Source organism: Carcharodon carcharias, chromosome 32 (genome assembly GCF_017639515.1).
Source record: "Carcharodon carcharias isolate sCarCar2 chromosome 32, sCarCar2.pri, whole genome shotgun sequence".
NCBI lineage: Eukaryota > Metazoa > Chordata > Chondrichthyes > Lamniformes > Lamnidae > Carcharodon > Carcharodon carcharias.
Genome location: NC_054498.1, coordinates 24,109,088 through 24,124,362, shown reverse-complemented (window position 1 = coordinate 24,124,362; position 15,275 = coordinate 24,109,088). Strand labels below are relative to the sequence as shown.

General features: G+C 44.6%; 1 protein-coding gene across 6 annotated transcripts in view; it reads left to right on the top strand.

Annotated features, from left to right (window-relative positions):
* The window catches only part of si:dkey-24l11.2 (uncharacterized protein LOC100034462 homolog), a 240,859-nt gene that overhangs the window by 216,940 nt on the left and 8,644 nt on the right, over positions 1 to 15,275 (top strand). For 4 of the 6 annotated variants that reach the window (XM_041178397.1, XM_041178394.1, XM_041178396.1 and 1 more), the window contains exons 8-11: positions 3,388 to 3,505; positions 4,352 to 4,472; positions 9,348 to 9,459; positions 10,730 to 10,842. In XM_041178397.1, the coding sequence (XP_041034331.1) occupies positions 3,388 to 3,505; positions 4,352 to 4,472; positions 9,348 to 9,459; positions 10,730 to 10,842 (464 nt within the window). Of the gene's footprint in view, positions 1 to 3,387; positions 3,506 to 4,351; positions 4,473 to 9,347; positions 9,460 to 10,729; positions 10,843 to 12,265; positions 12,513 to 12,539; positions 12,802 to 15,275 lie in introns of those variants that run through there. The other 2 variants (XM_041178398.1, XM_041178399.1) reach the window with 2 other exon arrangements.

Below are 15,275 nucleotides of genomic sequence, written 5' to 3'. Positions count from 1 at the left end.
CCATTTGCAAAAAAAATCCATCAACCATTACCCTTTGTTTCCTGTCACTGAGCCAATTTTGGATCCAACTTGCCACCTTCCTCTGTATCCCATGGGATCTCACTTTTCTGATCAAAATGTGGAACCTTGTCAAATACCTTACTAAAATCCATGTAGACAACACCCACTACCCTCATCAATCCTCCTTATTACTTCCTCAAAAAATGTTGTTAAGTTAGCAAGACATTATCTTTCCCTTATAAAACCATGCTGACTGTCCCTGATCAATCTGTGCCTTTCTAAGTGACAGTTGACCCTGTTTCTCAAAATTGTTTCCAATAATTTGTGTTAGACCCGTAACCGTCCTTCTAACATTAAACAGCTTGAGAGAAACAGATAGTGGCTCAAGAGTCACTGGGTTAAGGAAAAGCTAAATACCAGTATGGTAAAGCTCTTCATCTATTTGTACATTCCCCATTATGACTGGTGGATCTCGGGACTATGCTGATCTGTGAGAAAGTTCATTACAGACTGATCAATGAAGTTTCACATACTGTCTATTCAGAGAAAAGCTTTAGAGTGAGTTGCACTAAAAGCACTGAATCTAAGTTGTTTGCTAACTCACATCAAGTCTTGTTCACTGTCACCCATGTGCTTGCTGAACTGCATTGGTTCCCAATCTACTAATACATCGATTTTAAAATTGCCTCCTTGTTTTTAAGGCGCTCGATGGCCTCACCTTCCCCTTTCTCCGAAATCTCCTCCGGTCCTACAGGCTCCCAGATCTCTGCGCTCCTCCAATTCTGGCCTCTTGCACATCCCTATTTTCCTTTGCTCCACCACTGGGGACAGTGCCTTCAGTTACCTGGGCCTCAAGCTCTTTAGAAACATAGAAACAAGGAGTAGGAGTAGGCCCTTCGAGCCCGCTGCGCCATTCATTATGAGCATGGCGGATCATCCAACTCAGTAGCCTGCTCCCGCTTTCTCCCCATATCCTTTGATCCCTTTCGCCCCAAGAGCTATATCTAACTCCTTCTTGAAAACATACAATGTTTTGGTCTCAACTACTTTCTGTGTTAATGAACTCCACAGGCTCACCACTCTCTGGGTGAAGAAATTTCTCCTCATCTCAGCCCTAAATGAATGGTTACAGTGCAGGAGGAGGCCATTCAGCCCATTGTATCCATGTTGGCTCACTGCAAGAGAAATTCACCTCGTGCCACTCCCCTGCCTTTTCCCTGTATCCCTGCGCATTTTTCCTTTTAGATAATGATCTAATTCCCTTTTGAAAGTCATGATTGAACCTGCCTCCACCACACTGTCAGGCAGTACATTCCAGACCCTAACCAATTGCCTGCTCCTGCTTTCTCCCCATACCCTTTGATCCCTTTCACCCCAAGAGCTATATCTAACTCCTTGAAAACATACAATGTTTTGGTCTCAACTACTTTCTGTGTTAATGAATTACACAGGCCCACTGCTCTCTGGGAGATGAAATTTCTCCTTATCTCAGTCCCGTATCCTCAGACTGTGACCCCTGGTTCTGGATTCCCCCACCATTGGGAACATCCTTCCTGCATCTACCCTGTCTAGTCCTGTTAGAATTTTATAGGTTTCTATGAGATTGCCCCCTCATTCTTCTGAACACCAACGAATATAGTCCTAACCGACTCAATCTCTCATCATATGTCAGTCCCGTCATACCAGCAATCCGTCTGGTAAACCTTCGCTGCACTCCCTCTATAGCAAGAACATCCTTCCTCAAATAAGGAGACCAAAACTGTACACAATATTCCAGGTATGGTCTCACCAAGGCCCTGTACAATTGCAGCAAGACACCCCTGCTCCTGTACTCGAATCCTCTCGCTATGAAGGCCAACATACCATTTGCCTTCATTACCGCCTGCTGCACCTGCATGCTTACCTTCAACAAGAACACCCAGGTCTCGATGCACATTCCCTCTCAATTTATAGCCATTCAGATAATAATCTGCCTTCCTGTTTTTGCCACCAAAGTGGATAACCTCACATTTATCCACATTATACTGCATCTGCCATGCATTTGCCCACTCACTCAGTTTGTCCAAATCACACTGAAGCATCTCCGCATCCTCCTCACAGCTCACCCTCCCACCCAGCTTTGTGTCATCTGTAAATTTGGGGACATTACATTTAACTCCCTCATCTAAATCATTAATATATATTGTGAATAGCTGGGGTCCCAGCACTGATCCCTGCGGTACCCTACTAACCACTGCCTGCCATTCGGAAAAAGACCCGTTTATTCCTACTCTTTGTTTCCTGTCTGCCAACCAGTTTTCTATCCATCTCAGTGCACTACCCCCAATTCCATGCGCTTTGATTTTACACACCAATCTCTTTAATTTCCCCTCACCCCTCTGCACCTTTCTACCTCTCTTTCCTTCTTTAAGTTGCTCATTAAAACTTACCCAATTGACCAACCTTTTGATCATCTGTCCTAAAATCGCCTATGTGGCTTGTATCAAATTTTGTCATGGTTCATTTAAGGCTGCATATAAATGCAAGTTGCGAATATAAACTTACACTGAGACTGCAATTAAAACCTTGAGTTTCACACTCCAGTTGCTTCTTAGACGTTCATTGATGACAAATTAACTAGCAGAAGTTGGAGGCAATGTCTTCCAGAAGCCATCTACTCCTGACACATTAGCACTGCACTTAAAGCCAGTCATCAGAACAGAAAGGCTGCCCATCCAGTTATTTAACTCAAAGCCAGCCACTTATGGTGCTATGAGCAATAAGTAACTCTTTCGAGTACAAACACGTTTCCATCTGTTTCCAGATGAAGTTACATTGTTTCATAGTTTGCCATTGTGAGATTTGAACTCTTGATCTTGGGGTTACAAACCTAGTACCATAACCACTTGGCTATTTAGGCCAAGCCATGAGCAATAAGTAGTATACATTTTGTCAGCCGCTTTTAATTGTGTAGTCCCCATTTGGAACCCTGCTCGCGCACCTACAGCCATGAAACTTTGCTTGCAATCTGTTTCGCATGCTATGCTCTCTCTCACATTGTGAGGAATGAGGAACCTCAAACAACGACTCCCTAACTGTTGAATTTCAGTGGAGTTTTTAATTGACCTGAATTTAACTTCAATTTACGAAGTCTGACTATTGAAAGACGAGCAGTATTAACATTCCTACAAGTGGCATAGTTCCCTCCTGTACCTGTTCAAAATACTTTAAAAGTCTTGAATTTTGCATTATAAAATGAAGGCTAATAATTTTCAACCACTGATTTTCCCAACCAAAGAATTGAGAATTCCTCAGAAGTGAGTTTAAAATGAAGAAGCTGTGGAGTGGGAGGGAGGGGCAATCTGTGCCTGACTGCACTAATCATATTGTTTCTTTCTGGTTGTCCAGAGCCTGTCCTATGGCCGATACAAGGAGTCAAACTGTTTGCACTGTCACAGCAAACTCCGCGTTCTGGTGGAGGCCGCCCAGTTTTATCAGACCCACGCCCAGTCGCAGGATGAAACAGGTGAGACCAACTAAGTAAAGAAACCTGTCTTCATTCAAGACGTGACCATAAGGTTATGGGCAAGGAGACGTGATGTGAGAGGACTTGGATTTAGTGTATGGGTCTATTGATTTACATGAGATATATGGCACAGAAACAGGCCATTCAGCCCAATCAGTCCGTGCTGGCATTTATGCTCCACTTGAACCTCCCTCCTTCCTTCCTCATCTATCAGCATAACCCTCTATTCTCTTCCCCTTCATATGTTTATCGAACTGCCTCTTAAATGCATCTATACTATTCACCTCAACCACTCCCTATGGTAGCAGGTTCCACATTCTCACCTCGCTCTGAATTCTTCTGAATTTTGTATTTAATTTCTTGGCGACTATCTTATATTCATGGCTCTTCTCCACAAGTGGAAATATTTCTTTCTCTGTCTTTGCTATCAAGACCCTTCTATAATTTTATAGACCTTGAGTAGGTCACCCATCTGCCTTCTCTTTTCAAGAGTAAAGAGACCCGACCTGTTTATCCTTCCCCAATGGTTAAAGCTTTGTAGTTCTGATTATAACCCAAGGAAATTTCAAGATAAATTTAACTTGGAGGAGTTACCCCACACAAGCTTGATAGAAGGAATAGATTGTTATCTGACATATTGAATATATACTTGGTTGAATCAGTCAGATAAGAAATGGACAGAGTTTACTGAATACCAGAGAGTGAACAAGTATAGACTTAGCCCCAGGTAAGGAGAGAAATTCTCCCTCTCTCCTTTGCCTTGTCTCTATAGTTTGTATATCTTGAAGTAGCTGCCTCTTCAAAAACATCCAGTAACCAGTTCTTTGTTTCAATTTATCACTGAAGATGTTAGCAATTCAGCTCATCGGCGGAAAAGACAGCCCCCTGGATCTACTGTTCAGTTTGGGAAACCCCTGCCCAAGTTTGGTACCTGCAAGCACTACAAGAGGAGCTACCGCTGGCTCAGGTAAGGTAATGCTGCCAGTCTCCCAGAACCTGAGAGATCAGCTAGACTTTCGAGTGAGAAAAAAAATAGTTTCTCTGTCTCCCAAGATTTTTTGGGCTGTGGGGGTGAAGTGGAATTTTGGTTAGCATTGATTTACCTTTGCATTCTCCCTTCCTTCCACACAGTCTGAGTTGATAGGAATATCGCATTCAGTTCTGGGTATCACAAATCAGGAGGGATATATTGGCCTTGGAGGGGGTGCGGTACTGGTTCACTAGAATAACGCTGGACTTTTCTAAAAGGGTTAGATTACAATTACAGGTTGCATAGGTTTGTGTGCCCGTAAATATAGAAGATTAAGGAGCGATCTTATTGAGTTGCTTAAGATGATTAAAGGATTTGATAGATGCTATTTCCTCTGGTGGGGGAGTTCGCAATAAGAATAAACTTTAAATTAGAGCTAAACTGTTCAGCTTCGATATGAAGAAGCGCTTCTTGGCACAAAGAGTCGTGGAACTCTGGAACTAGTGCGTGCGCACATAAAAAATCTGTTTGAGCTGAGGATAAATTGGAAATTTCAAACTTGAGTTTGGGCGATTATAGTTAAGCAGTGGAATTGTTTTAGAACCAAAGCAGGTCGAAGGAATTAAGATACCGGTCAACCATAGTCTAATTGGTAGAACAGACCCAGGGAGCTGAATGGTCTACTCCTATTCCTATGGTAGATTTCTGTGCAGTAATCTACAGTTACAAAGAAATGGCCTCTGCCCATAGTTTTAGTTATGTCACTCTCTGCGGACTGTGTAGAATAATGGGCTAACATTTATGGTCATGAGATAGTGATGTAACAGTAACATCAGTCATGTGCAAGAGACTGAGAGGATAAGATGGAATAGTCTTTATAAGAGAGAGATGTACTTACCTAGAAGCTTAAACTGTACTAATGTGTAAATAAAGGAGTTTTTAAAGAAACCTACTGGAGTTAGACCTAAGTCACTCTTGAGTAGTGTGAAACCTTCCCAATCCAGAAAAGGCCACAAGTTACCCGAAGAGAGATCCAAATAGTATTCAAAGTGGAAACCAAACCACAAACCAGACTAGTGCAGGATCGTGTAACCACACCCATGACCCAGTTGATGAATAGGTGATAATTCTTGCATGCAGAGTTCACAGTGAGCTAGCACAGCATGTCACTGCTGTTAGGAGCTAACCCACGCTGTACAGGGCAGACATTTTGAGCTTGAACAGGGAACAGTGGTACCTCCTTTGGTGAATTTCTCCATTTTCTTCCTTTGTTCAACTCACCCAACTCCATCAGCTAGAATATTAGGATATTGACAGAATGTTGGCAGTTGGGCACAAATTTTGAGACAGGCTGGTGACATTGATATAAATGAGTATTGTCATTCAAGAGATCCCATTCAGCATAGAAATGGTCATTCTATTAGAAATGTTTGAGTCCATATAATCTTATAGCACAAAAAGAGGCCATTTGATCCACTAGTTCTGGTGTCAGCTCTTTGAAAGAACTATCCAATTAGTCCAACTTCCCTGATCTTTACCCAGAGCTCAACAAAGGTTTGGCTTTTCAAATAGTCTCTGGTAGTACAGAACTTGAGTATTGCTGAAAAAAGAGACATGCTGTCGAAGCTTTTTGTCTTCCACTCATCAGGACAGGTGCAAGAATACCAAATTTCAAAGGGAACAACATTTTATACTGCATGAGAAAAGGGTGCTGATTGGTTGGCAAGTGGACTCTGGTTGAGGAGTTGCCATGGAGAATGTACTAGGGAACCATTGTCTTCCATGCTTTTGTTTCATTGAAAAGGGCACAGTACCTGGACACACTCTTTCTATCTGCAGAGGACAGAGCCCTGTGTATGGATATATGTAGTTTATAGCATGTGTAAGTAAGCTACTTTGAAAGCCCGACTGATAATATTAAATTGTTAGTATAATTCTTAGCATACTCAGGATCATTCAGTAAGTGCCGTCCAATCATGGAATCGCACCTGATGTTGGACACTTCTGAATTTTGCAAGCATGGGCTAGCTGAGTGTGGTCAGTATTTTGCCTGTTACGCACAGCCAAAGAGACATGCTGTTTGATATGATCCATGAGTCGCTGGCACATAACGGCGTACATACCTGGCATCACACCGGCACCAAAATTCATATATTGCATTACTCACTTGTGTGGTGGGCAGAACGTCTTTTGGCTTGATGTCAACACCCTGTTAGTCGCGAACACCACTCGTGTTGCTGCTGCATAGTAGCAATATGAAATGGCTAGCTTCATCTGTTGCTCAAATCTTTTGAGACACCTTGCCCTTCCAGGGTGACCTGAGGTAGACCGGACACTTTTCAGGACCGAAAGTGGCGGCCTTAGGCCCATTCGTGCATTGACTTGATATACAATGATCTGATTGGGAGTAGTCGTTATCCTGCAGGATGTATTTGTTGCGTCCTATTTCGCACAGCTTACCCAGTGAGCAAATGGCTCAGGCCTTATTTATGAGGTTGCTGATAAGGCCAATCCTATAGCACATGGAGGTGTGGGAATCTTAACGTGTATGTTGACCAGTGGAGGTAGGTTGTGGAAGACAGTAGTAGAGAACCCGGGATTGCTCGACAAACATGTGGATGCTAACTCCATGAACTTGAGATCACCCAAATCTCTGCAACCCTTGCACTAAGTCCTGTTCAGCCATCACCCCTGTGCCTGCTGACCTACATTTGCTTCCATTCGAGCAACGGGCTGCCTAAGGTCTCGCCTCTCCGTATCTCCGTAATCTCCTCCAGCCACACGACTCTGAGATGTCTGCACTCCTCTAATTCTGGCATCTTATGCATTCCTGATTTTACTTGGGCCACCATTGACGGTTGTACTGCAGCTGCCTAGATCTTAAGCTTTGCAATTCTCTCCCTAAATCTCCCTGCCTCTCTACCTCTCTTTCCCCCTTTAAGACTCTCCCTAAATCCTGCCTCTTTGCCCAAATTTTTGGTTGTCTGCCCTGATATCACCTTATGTGGCTCTCCTGTGAAGAGCCTTGGACTGCTTTGTAACGTTAAAGGCAGTGTATAACTATAATTTGTAACCCTGAGTTTCAAGGAACAACATTTGCTACTTTCCAATCCGTGGGGATCATTCTAAACTCTAGGGAATTCTGGAGCATCAAGACCATCGCATTCACTGTTTATCTCTGTAGCCACCTCCGTTTAAAACCCTAGGAAGTAGACCTTCGTGCTCAGAGGATTTGTTGGCTTTTGGCCTCCATTCTTGTTTTACAGTGAATATATACAATTTTTATTTGGAACCAGTATATAACATATGGAGAAAGGCTGCACCCCTCCCAAGCAATCCAGTATACCTCACATTTTGGCCCTTGTTCACCCCAGGCACTCGTCATGTCAGAGCCTTGCCCACCAGGGGGGAAGGTAAAACCAGGTGAGCTAGTCACCTCCTGTACAGTTCCCATTATTCAGTTAAAGAACTGGGTTAGGTCTGAAACCAATGAGTTGCTTTGTTACACACCCAATGTATTAGTTCCTATCCGTAATTCTCACAGGTGATTGAAGTGGACAGTCTGTTCATTGTGGGATTATTTTCATTTCTATCCAAAATCTTGGTCATAAATCACATCAATCAGTTTGAGAAAGTGTTTAAAAAGAGGCATTCGGGATCTTAGACTTTGTAAATCGAGGCATAGAGTACAAAAACAAGGTAGTTATGATGAGGCTTTATTATCACTGGTTAGGCTCGGACTGTAGTATTATTTTCAATTCTGGGTAATGCAATTTAAGAAGGTTGTGAAGGCATTAGAAGGCAGTAAAGATTTACCTGAATGGACCCAGGGATGACAAACTTCAGTGGAGAAGCTGTGAGAGAAGATTTGATAGGTGTTCATAATCCAGGGATATCTAGCAGAGTAGATAGGGAGAGGGTGCCCCTGTTGGCAGAAGGGTTGAAAACTGGAGGGCAGCGATTTAAAGTGATTGGTAAAACAACAGCGACTTGAAGAAAACATGTTCACACGGCGAGTGGTTAGGATCTGGAATGCACTGCCTGAGAGTGTGGTGGAGGCAGGTTCAATTGTAGCTTTTGAAAGGGAATTGGATAAGCACCTGAAGAGAAGAAAGGCTACGCTGCACCCAAGCTATGTGATCAGCCTTATGGATGAAGGGAGCAGGATGTTACTTTGAAGCCTTGTTCTGAATTGTTGAATCTCCTGAGATCTGACCTTACTCACGCTCTGAGCAGTTTGATTTTCTTTTTAAAAGGAATTTTGGCTCCAGTGGGGTGGTGCAGTTTCGCACTCACCCTCAGCAGGTGTAGTGGGCTGGCGGGCTGCGAGGGGTTGTATCTGCACTGCTCTGTTGAGCATATCGTGTGAAAGTTGGTCATCCGTTAATGCGGATGTTCCATTATAACCTGCTTCACAGGAGGAGGCTACCAGGGAATTACTTTGCAGTGATCAGCTGAACCGTAAATGATGCACATGGGAAATATTGTGTATTTCTGTATCGACACGCTGTATGTAATGATAGCTGTTAGATCACCTGCTGTATATAATCAGAAGTTTAGTGGAACGTGTTTAGTACAGAAAGTTGGAACAAAAACTTTTCGCTGACAGAGCTTGGTCTCAAACCAGCTCCGACTGAAAGAATTAAGATCTCACTCCCCTCTGCTGAAGGGGGAGTGAGTTTGAGGAGCTGAATCCACTTCCTGGCGGGCAGGAATTGACCACATAAAATCATTTTGCAAAAATGTTTTACTAAATTTTCCCCCAAAGGGGGGCTCAGAGACACGGGTGCATCAGGTGGAATTGTATTCTCGTTGCGCGTTGTTTGTATGTATTGTGCTATAAGACTCTTCCTTTGTGCTGGATGGTTTCAGGTTTCCATGTTGTGGTAAAGCCTATCCGTGTGACATGTGCCATGATGATGATCAAGATCATGTGATGGAGCTGGCCAGTCGAATGCTGTGTGGATACTGCGCGAAGGAGCAGGTGAGACCAGCTGTCTGACCATACACCCAACAGTCTGAAGGTCAACCGTTCTTTTTAATTCATTCATGAGATGTGGCCAGGCCAGCATTGGTGAGCCCAGCAAAGGCAATGGTGAGCCCCCCGCCTTAAATACCAACTGTGTGGCTTGCTCGGCCATTTCGAAGGGCAGGTGAGAGTCGAGCACCCTTCTGGTTTTCTCTGGAGTCTAGGCATACGTGCAGTGCATTGCGCAGTCCCCTACTCGGTGTGTGCACCAAGAAAGACAATTAAAAATCCCGAGTTTATGCGAGAGGCTGGCTTTGACTGAGAAATTGTACCTGTTGTGTTCAGTTTGTAAGAACAGGCAATGTTGATGCTCAATGGGATCATTTTAGTTTTAACGTTCTCATTTGCTCTGTCAGTACTAATCAGGTTTTTGAAGTACAGGAGCTGCAATGCTTGCAATGAAGTGGAATCATTTGGTTCCAACACATAATTCCTCCCCAGCCTGAACACGAGAGGCAGGGAAGGTTAGTACTTACCCACAGGCAGGTAGGCAAGGATGGCTTTCACAAGTTACTTGCCTCTCCTCTCAGCCAGTGATGAGGTGTCAGCCGTGGCTCAATGGATAGAACATAAATAGGATCAGGAGTAGGCCATTTGGCCCCTCAAGTACTCCTTTGCCATTCAGCACTCTCACGCTTCGAATTAGAAAGTTGTGGGTTCTAATCTCACTCTAGAGACTCACTCACTCAATCACAAAATCTAAGTTGACAATCCACTGCAGTGCTGAGGGAGTGCTACACTGTCTTTCCAATGAGACGTTAAACTGAGGTGTCATCTAATCTCTTGGATCCAATCCCATGTCCTGGCCAATATTTATCCCTCAACCAGGGTCACTGAAGCAGATTATTCCACTGCTGTTTGTGGGAGCTTGCTGTGTGCAAATTGGCTGCTACATTTCCTGCGACTTGGGAAGGAGTTTAGCTCATTACAATAACTGGACTTCAAAATTGGCTGTAATACACATGAGTGGGGAGGGGTGGGGTGGAAAGTATGTTATAAATGCAACAGGGACAGAAAGACAAGTAGCAAATTAAGCAAGTGTTTTTTTTTCTTGGATTACGCATGTTAGTTTATCACTACATTGTTTGGTGCCAATTATATATATATCTTAAATTATATAAGTCTAAGTGATAAGTGACATTGTGCTATCTATTGGGTTTGTCTAGTCTGTCGAAGTTGGCTGTCCTGTTTTGCATCAAACTCATTTTAGTATCTCTCTTTCCAGCCGTACAACAATGGGAAGCCCTGTGTTGCCTGTGGAGCCATGATGACGAAAGGGCCCTACGCCAGCCACTGGGAAGGAGGCCAAGGTTGTCGCAACAGAATCAAAATGAGTCAGTAAGTGTCCTGCCACTGATCAGAAAAGCAGAGCTCAGTACCTCCCTGTCTCCACTGCAGTCACAGTGAGAACACCAGGAATCGAGATCAAGAGTCAGTCCTGCTTCTCCATTGTAACTTACCCAAACAAAGCACACACCAATCTAACTTCAACAGGATTCCCACACAACTCCCCTTAAGCATTTTACTTCCTGGTTCTACTGAAGCCTTAAAAATTAGTCAGTAAAAAGGATTGAAGCCGAACCTTACATATCTTCTATGAATCTCTAGTGAATCCCACTGCAGTTAACACGCAGCTCCTGCCCAGTGTGTTTTTCTCTGTCAGCCTTACCTTGCTCTCTCTGGTGACTTTGTCTCCCTTAAACCTTGGTAGCTCTGTTCCTTCTGTATGCCCATCTCACCCTCTGTCTCCCCGCTGTCTGATTTCCCCCCCTCCCTGATTCCTGCCTCCTGTCTCGCCCAGCCCCTGGGCCATTACCCCAACCCCAGCACCTCTGGCCCCCCACGCCACCCGGTCCACCAATTTAATGCACATTTGTTCACAGCAAAATACTCCAATCCTCTCTTTCCCACAAACGTGGAGAGTTTTTTCCTTACATTGTCATTCAATTCATTAGTGGGACAATTCACTGTGATTTCCCAGCTATACTGTCCCTCCTCCCCTCCCTCGCTGGTGCTTTGCTTCCCCCGGTAGAACCAGTGAAATGTGACTTTCCAAGGGCCAGGACACTGGGAGCACCAGACACTGGGAGCATTGGTGTAGATAGATTTTTAATAAGTTTGCTGAAAAGGGTATGTGAGTCGCGTACTGAGACAAGTAGCTGAAGTGTTGGGCTCGGCTTTCGTTGGCTCTGTGTCAACGAGGATCATTTTCAACAGATTGTTGGACCTCTAGGCAGTTGGGCCCAACTGGGCCTTGATTTAATCGTACCTGATGATAGATGTTGCAGCACAGATGATGAGCTGCTGAGGCCTCGGGGCGTGAATGTGCTGCATTGCGCAGTAACAGGAGGAGCCCTGTTGCTCACAGGACTAGCAAACTCCTGGTCTTTGTCCTGTGATGCCCTCTAGAGAAGGAAGTATGGAGGACGAGCCAACCAGCTCTTTTACACATGTCTCCGGATCAGATCGCAGAGCAGACCGGGCAGAGATTGATTTAAAAAAATAAAATAATTCTTGGGGTGTGAATGTTGCCGGCATGGTTGGCATTTAATGCCCATTCCTGTGTTTCCTGTGGAAGTGGTGGCCTCCCTACTTGATGCAGTTGTAAAGCTTTCTGGGCCGCTTCAGAGGGAATTCAGCCACACTGGGTGTGGGGACCAGAGTCTCTCTCGGGTCAGACCAGGTAAGGATGGCAGATTTCCTTCTCTATGGAGCCGTAATGAACCACTAATATCTCAACTCTCTTTGAAATTTCTTGCAGGTTTGAGGGGCTAGAGGGTGAAGAAAAAAAAAAAAATTAGAAACTGCTGTTTGAAAAGTGTTCACCAGAAGAAATAAAACCTCTCATTTATTTAAGGCCTTGCCCTCTGGTTTTGGATTCACAGCCAAAAGCTGAAAGGTGCCGGTGCGCTCTTAAAGAATAGCTTTGTATGCCCGACCTATCAACACGTGACATTGTGCTCAGTTTATCAGACGGGTCAGCCTGTTTTTTTTTTTAATTCTACGTTTCATTCTGTGTGTTCTTCCTCTTGTAGCAAAGACAAACAGAAATATGCGAACTCTGCGAAGACTGTGTCACGCCGATCCCAGCGTCAGTACCAGAAATGAACGGCATGGCCCTGACTAGGGACCCCTAACTTGGACTGTGGCCTTAGTAACGACTCTGAGTGGGTTTGGTGTGATTGCGTGATTCTTTCCTTTTTCCCCGGTTTATTCTTTCTCCCTCCGATGAGGTGGTGAAAGGGTAAACGCTCTTCAAATTTTAAAGAGAGGAGAGGTTCTCTGGAGGTGGGGTGGTGGCGGGGGGGGCGGGGGGGGGGGGGGGGGGGTGGTGTTGGGGGTGGGTTGGGGGGTTGGTGGTAGGGTGAGCAGCCCAAGGCGAGGAATCGGGCACCTTTTAGTTTGATCTCTGTAGGATACAGTCGGAGCCATCTTTCCCCTCTGAGTGCCTACTCATGCGCATAGGCTGAAGGGAATTCCTCTGGCTGCCTTTAACATGCTTAACCGCAAGTGAGAAGCACAGTCTGGCAGAAGATCATTGTTTGAGCAGGGGACTTAATACCATTCGAGCTGTCGGATCGGAATGAAGTTCAGGGTGTGTTGATGATGCTCGTGTAAACTGCATTACACTGAAAACAGCAAAGCCGCACCTGCACTAAGGTGCCTGGCTCAGATGTCACACAAGCACAATGCCAGACCTAACCTTGCTATTAGTAATACCATGGAACCTCCTCCCTTTTATTGGGCCAGGCTTCACACAGATCATTGCTCAGGTTCTGTACAGAATAAACTGGGTGTAGAAATTCATATGTGATATTCAGGTGTGGTAGGGCAGCCTAGGACTGGCCCTGTGCACAGACTCTCTCAGAGCGGATGGTATCTTAACTCAGCTCCAGCCTGGTTTTCGTGAGAGAAGACTGCAGTTTGCCAACATGTACAGTTGGAAGTTGTGTTCTAATTTGGTTTTTGAATGTTACAGGTTATCACTGTGGTGATTTACATTTAATTTGGGCATTCTATAATATGAAGTCAGATCTTGTTCTATGCAATGTGTTGCCGTGCCAACGATAAGCAGGGAAACCCCGGAAATGACACGGGCAGGAAAGATTATAACCCTTCCTTGGCCAAGCGCAGATACGAGTGCGGTGGGGCAGACCCTGTATAGAACTACATGAATAATACTGCTGCTCATATTGTTTTCCCACTGTCTGCCATTAGCTGTCAGAGTGCGAGACACGAGTAAACACTTTACTGAGTGAATGTCGATGAGTGGGACTCCCACTCGTTGTTCCCATCTAATGTTTTTTTGCCTGTCTCTCCAGAGGCCTGTGACTCATTTTATCGTGTATGTCCATGTCCCCGATAATCCATCAGTGGAACATGGGAGCAAGGGGAGGCCATTCAGCCCCTCAGGTCTGCTCCGCCATTCAATTAGATCACGGCTGACCTGTATCCCTTGAAACCCGACAAAAATCTTTGGACTGTGGCTTTGAAAGCTCCCAAGGGCAGTGAAAGCGCCGCGGCTCTTGTGTTTGGACAGTGATGGACTATCAGGCAGCACAGTCAAGCCCAATCCTGCTGCTGATCACCATGTGCACATGTGTGTGCCTCCCAGCAGATGGCAGCAGTTCCTCCTTTCCAAGTCGTGGGCCCCAGAACCTTATCACAGTCACTACAGCACTGACTCAGTTCAGTCAGCGCTCTGACTCCCAGCCTTCCTGGTTTGAACAGCCGACTGCTACAGCTACCCAGCCAGGAAATGATAACTCATGTTGTTGAAGCGAGGGGAGGGCACCATCATCCAAGTCCTTCAAGGCTAAATCGTTTTAGAGTTTTGTAGAAATTTAGGAAAGTAAATTTAATTCACCAGGATGTTGGTGTGTTCAGGGTGCCAGTTGGTGAGTTATAGCTGCAGCTTGTCCTTTCACCCAGTATCAGTTGCAAATCCATCTCTCTTAATCTCTGACAATTGCTACCACCTGGAATTCTGTTATGTGAATAACGCGGAATAAATTTAAAGTTTTAAAAATCCTGATTTGAAAACCTGAAGATGCCCATAATGAGAACTTTGGATGGTTAAAATACAAAGTTTCCAATCCCTATCAGGCCCTGTTTTGGCTATTCCCTCGATCTTATGCTGACTGTGCAGACTGTCCCACCTACCTTCCTCCCTATCCTTTCTCAGGTGTGAACCTGAATAAGAGAATCAACTGACAGATTCACCAACTAAACTATCAATAGCACATTTAATCGGGTTCACAACTGATATCTGTGCGTAAATGGCCACAGGGAGTAAAAGAAACTCCCTGCAGCTCAGAGAGAAAGGCCCAGTTGTAACTTCCTTGCACCCAACCAGAATGTTGGAGATTGAACACCCTTTGTTTCTGAATTGATTCAAACAGGTATTATTACTGACACTAATGCTGGCTGCATCCTGCACCCAAGTCTGTGTTTGTATCTCTGAGTTTATTTCCCTGTGCCCATGTTTATGTGAAACAAAAACCGAAAATGCTGGAAACCCTCAACGGGCTTGGCAGCATCTGTGGAGGGAGAAACAGTTAAAATTTCAAGTCAGTGGTGCTGATACTAGGTCATCAACCCGAAATGTTAATTCTGTTTCTCTCTCCACAGCTGCTGCCAGACCTGCTAAGGTTTCCCAGCATTTTCTGTTTTTTTTTGTCAGGTTTCCAGCATTTTCTTCCCATGTTTTTGTGTTTATGATCCTCTCTCTGTCTGTCTCTCCTGTCTCTCATTTCCTTTTTAAAAATACT